This window comes from Camellia sinensis, chromosome 10, assembly GCF_055761805.1.
Source record: "Camellia sinensis isolate YWXY chromosome 10, ASM5576180v1, whole genome shotgun sequence".
NCBI classification, from domain to species: Eukaryota; Viridiplantae; Streptophyta; class Magnoliopsida; order Ericales; family Theaceae; genus Camellia; species Camellia sinensis.
In genome coordinates, this window is record NC_138970.1 from 89529098 (window position 1) to 89534060 (window position 4963).

The 4963-nt window shown below is 39.8% G+C and overlaps 1 protein-coding gene across 1 annotated transcript; it reads left to right on the forward strand.

The window, feature by feature from the left end:
• Positions 1-442: 442 nt before the first annotated feature.
• On the forward strand, positions 443-3127 carry LOC114298777 (UPF0481 protein At3g47200). Its single transcript, XM_082891783.1, has 2 exons — positions 443-2311; positions 2783-3127. The coding sequence occupies exon 1, from the start codon at positions 766-768 to the stop codon at positions 2266-2268; it is 1503 nt and encodes a 500-aa protein (XP_082747909.1). The 5' UTR covers positions 443-765; the 3' UTR covers positions 2269-2311; positions 2783-3127.
• The last annotated feature ends 1836 nt before the right edge of the window (positions 3128-4963 follow it).

Consider the following 4963-nt stretch of genomic DNA (forward strand, 5'->3'; position numbering starts at 1 on the left):
TGTCGCCTCTATACGTGAGGATGAGTCAATTGGCAATTCTTAAATTTTGAAGCTTCGTGCAGAGATATCCATGGAAAAATTATGGGTGGGGCTACATGTACCAATTAGTATTATTTAGTGTATGGACACTAGTGATGATATTATTATTGATCTCACTAATTATCACATTATAAATATCCAAAACTTCTTAAATTATTTCACATCATCAATTAATATATTAATTAGTGCATATAGCATTATTCAAAAATTATACGGCATTGTTGGTAGATCGTTACATGGGGTTTCAACTTAATATTATTAGTTAAAATTATAAAATTTAATATTTTTTTATTAAGATATTGAGATAATTTGATAAGTGTCAAAAAATGGTATGGAGCATTATTCTCCTAAACCACCAACAAATCTCTTGATATCCATGTTACTACTGCTGGTACAATGATTCATTGCAACATAATTGATTGAAACCGCTTCTGAATATGTTTTCCTTTTCGGATGTACCAAAAAAAGAAACCAGTAGGACCAGGGAATTTAATTTGATTACGAAAACTGAAGAAATTTGTCTAGTTGTAGACTCCTTAATTTGCCTTGAACCTTCCCTTCGGTTTCCTCTAGTGAATGGCAAGTAGACTTTCCAAGGACTAGCACCTTCCCTTCGGTTTATTTAAGCAGCTTTTCTGGTTGAGCTCTGAACATGAGAAAGGGTCAACTTACACAAGTGAAATAGTGGAAGGGGAAGAGAGAGCTAGAGAGTGAGGGAAAAAAAAAATGGAGAATGGAGAGCATCAAGCCATTACTATAGAGGAATCCAATAGCAACATAGAAACGTCGGTTCGCTCTACCAATGAAATAGAGGAATCCAGTGACGATGCATGTGTCATTCTCATACAGAGGCGCTTGGAAGAAAATAGAAGAGAAGGAGCTCAAAGCACAACTGAAAGGGTCTCCACTTCTATATGCAGAGTCCCTCAAAACCTTGCAAGAATCAGTAGAAGGGCCACTGAGCCAGAAAAGGTGTCGATAGGCCCTTATCACCACGACAAAGATGAGGTACTTGAATTGCAAAGTTACAAATGGCAGTTTCTTCATTCCCTACTTTCTCGAATGAAACAACCGAAGAGTTCTTTACGGCTCATGACGCTAACCATGAAAGAATTAGAGCTCAAGGCAAGAGCACAATACTCAGAGCTGATTCAGATGTCAAGTGACGATTTCATTGAGATGATGCTACTTGATGGTTGCTTCATCATTGAGCTCTTCCAACAAGTTTGCCGGAGTGAAGATTCTGCGAATGTCAATAGCCTAGTGCTCATGAAGCCATGGTTAATTCCGATTCTCATTAGAGACCTCTTAAAGCTTGAAAACCAAATTCCCCTCTTCGTTCTTTTGAAGTTATTCAGTCTCTCCAATTGCAATACAAGTGAACACTTTGTTTGGCAAGCCTTAGAGTTTTTTAATCTTGCCCTTCCGAGGTCCCTTGAATCATTCAAGGGACAACGGCGAGTTTCCCTTTATGAAGACAGCAGTCATCTACTTGCCTTGTTTTACTGTAGCTACTGCTTCCCAATACGGCAAGCCGCCTTAAGGGAAGCCCGGTTATTCTGCCACGGCTCAAGCAACCTGTTCACAAGAAGATTGCTCCCCTGCTTAAGCTACCTCAGCAAGTTAACCAACCTCTGCAGAAGAAGATCACATGGATTACCAAGGTATCGTCCATTATCTGATCAGTCAATACCATGTGTGACACGACTCCGGCATGCTGGGGTCAAGTTTAGGCCACAAAAAGATGATAATTTCTTGGACATAAATTTCCACAAAGGGTTGCTAGAAATCCCACCCATGACCATCAATGATTTCACCAGCACTGTCCTAATCAACTGTGTTGCCTACGAACAATGCCACCCACGGCCCTACTCGAAATGCTTTTCTGAATATATCGCCTTCATGAGTTGTCTCATCAACTCAAGTAGAGACGTTACATTCCTTTGTGAGGACGGAATTATCTCAAATTTCTCCTACAATGATAATCATGTTGCTAATCTTTTCAAGAAATTGGGAGAGCATGTTGTGTTCAACATTAGAGAGTGTTACCTGAAAAACGAATTCAGAGAAGTGGAGGCCTACTATAGCAGCGACTGGGCAACTTTGAGGCGCACATATTTTAGCAGTCCGTGGTCAACCATCTCAGTCGTCTCAGCCTCTGCTCTGCTGGCGCTAACGGCGATACAGACAATCACAGCCATTTTGAGCTACAAGGTCCACCATAGCTAATGCTTCTGGACTGTTATGCTGATCAGAATTAACTGTATAAAAGGTGAATGTTTATCTCACCCATATATCTTTATGCATATTATTAAGTTTGAGTTGTCCCAAGAAATCTCCTATATGACGCTTTTCTCTTCTTTTTCTTATCCTTCTATGTTAACTTGTCTGCCTATTTTGTTTGGGTGTCTCATCTTTTCCTTTAAAATGGAATAAATTATATAGCATAGATGTGGGTACATATACACACATCCATGATGGCTTACACATTTGCTAGTATAATAGTGATACCGTGTGGCAATATCATCTATAATAAGGTTGAAATCTTTCATTCATGATTGGATGAGTTGTATTCAAGAGATGTCTGTCCAATTTCATTTTAGATTTTTTATTGGGGTGTCACTATTGCACTCAATTTTTGTTCTTGACTCGCACGTACTTTCTATTACATGTGAATTTTTCATTAGTTCTTTCGATTTTTTCAGCAAACTCACATCTAGTTCTTTTGATTTTTTGCTTTCAGTGCTAGAGTTTGTATTGTTGTTACATCTCTCTCGTTCGTTGCAATAATCTTCATGGTGCTTACTCTCTTGCTCGTTCAAGGATGATGATAGCTAATGAAGTTTTATGTTCAAGAAGTATAGATTCTAGAAGTTTGTTAGCACTACATGTGCAAGCTGCAAGCTGGAGCCTGTTATATGTTGTTAAGTTTGTATGTGTCTTCCAGTTATATGTATTTTGTGGGTTTTTCTTTTGCTTTGCTTTTGGTTTGGTTGGTTCTGGTGAAACTCTTGTATTTCTTCTTTTATTATTATTATTATTATTAAAGGATTAATTACCTTTTTAGCACTAAAAAGTATTTAAGTTTTGCCATTTTGGTTTTTATTGATTAAATTGTGTCAATTTTGTTAGTGTAATATTAGTGTGCAATATCTAGTGTAATATTAGTGTGCAATATCTAGCTGTCCAGCTGTCCCACTAATGATAATATTTTTGCTTTCGGTGTTAGTTAGTTAGTATCCTATGTATACCACCTTTCCTCTCTATAAATGAGAGTGTTGTAAATCACTGAATAATCAATCAATTGAATACATACAATTTATTCTCTCTGTATTTCTCTCTTTATACATTGAATTTCACATGATATCAGAGCTATAGGTTAAGCTCTTGGTATTCTTCGCCTTCCGGCGGGCGGCAACCTTGCCTTGACCGCCCGCCGAACCTCAACCAATTTGAGACCTCCATCAACTCGCAAGACCTCTCTCACACTTTCTCTCTTTACTTTACAGTGATAACTGCAAAACGTCTCCATATAGCTAATTCTGATTCTCTTCTCGGTAACCAACCCAACACAACAAGTCACTTGGGTTCAACTATTATGGATTTGGATATATTGAATCTTGATGTGGATAACCAACCCATCTCATTCTCCATGCAAACAAATGTTGGGTCCAACAGGTGTCTGTGAATCAATCAATATGGCATCTCCAATACCAGATCAATCCTCCCGTCGGACCACTACAAGCTCTTGAAATCAAACGTCGACGCTTTGAATCTCATCCAGCTCGGTCTCACTCTCACCGACGCCGCCGTAAACCTCACACACCTCGGCTCCGGCGAGAGCGGCTTCATTTGGGAGTTCAATTTCTGTAACTTCGACGTCGCGCATGACCCCCATACACCGGACTCCGTCGAGCTCCTCCGCAGCTAGGGCATCAAGCGACTACCTCAAGACTACCAGTGGGTCCTTTGCTGCAACCACAGGCACCACCGACCCATCCGTAGGCGGTGGATAACAATTGCGCGTCCCCATCGCAACATGAATCTAACGCCGGAGCTCTGCCGCCCTCTTCCGGCATCATTGGCAACCTCCCGGCATCGTTGTCGGAGACAGCACCACCATCGTCGTTGATCTCCATCGATATCGATCTCGAGCTTGGAATTATAGCTGAAAATGAGAAACAGACCGTTTGAAAGAACACACCATACAACACACCCACACCCATACAAAGGGAGATGAAAGACAACATTTTTTGGAGCTAAACAACACACCCACACACCATACACAACACACCCAGATACACACCATACATTCACACACCGATATAGACAGCACGACACAGACCCACACCACTCACACTTGCATCGAAGCTCTCTCTCTCTCTCTCAATCCGGCAAACAGATTTTCTCTCTCTCACTTTACTTTTTTTCCCACCCACCAAAACCTAATCATCCTGCTGGCCATGTATCTTCTTCCACCACTTTGACCAAACACCACTCGGTTCCCCACTACCTCCTTTAATTTTTAATTTATGTTATGTTTTTACTTTTCATCGTCAGTATGTTCACACTCTCTTCAACTTTCTTTTCTTTTCTATATATACATACATATTTTTTTTTATTATAATACCAACCCACATTCAACACCACCTTACTAATTTTACTGCTCCAAACAACCTTGTGCCATTCTTGCCATCCGGCTTGCACAACACCCTTGTTTTCTTCATATCAAGGCACCCCGTTCACTGTTCTACACACACACACAAAAAAAAAAAAAAAAAAAACACATTTCTACCATTTTTTTTTTCACATCTCCACTATGTGTTGACCCGTTCTGCTCCACTTTATCAATTTCTTTGTTTCAACCTCCAATAGGTTTCTATCTTCAAACCTATTTGACTTTGAGGGGGGTATTATAAATATA

Coding starts and splice junctions, on each gene's coding strand:
- LOC114298777 (XM_082891783.1), top strand. CDS start 766: ATGGAGAATGGAGAGCATCAAGCCATTACTATAGAGGAATCCAATAGC.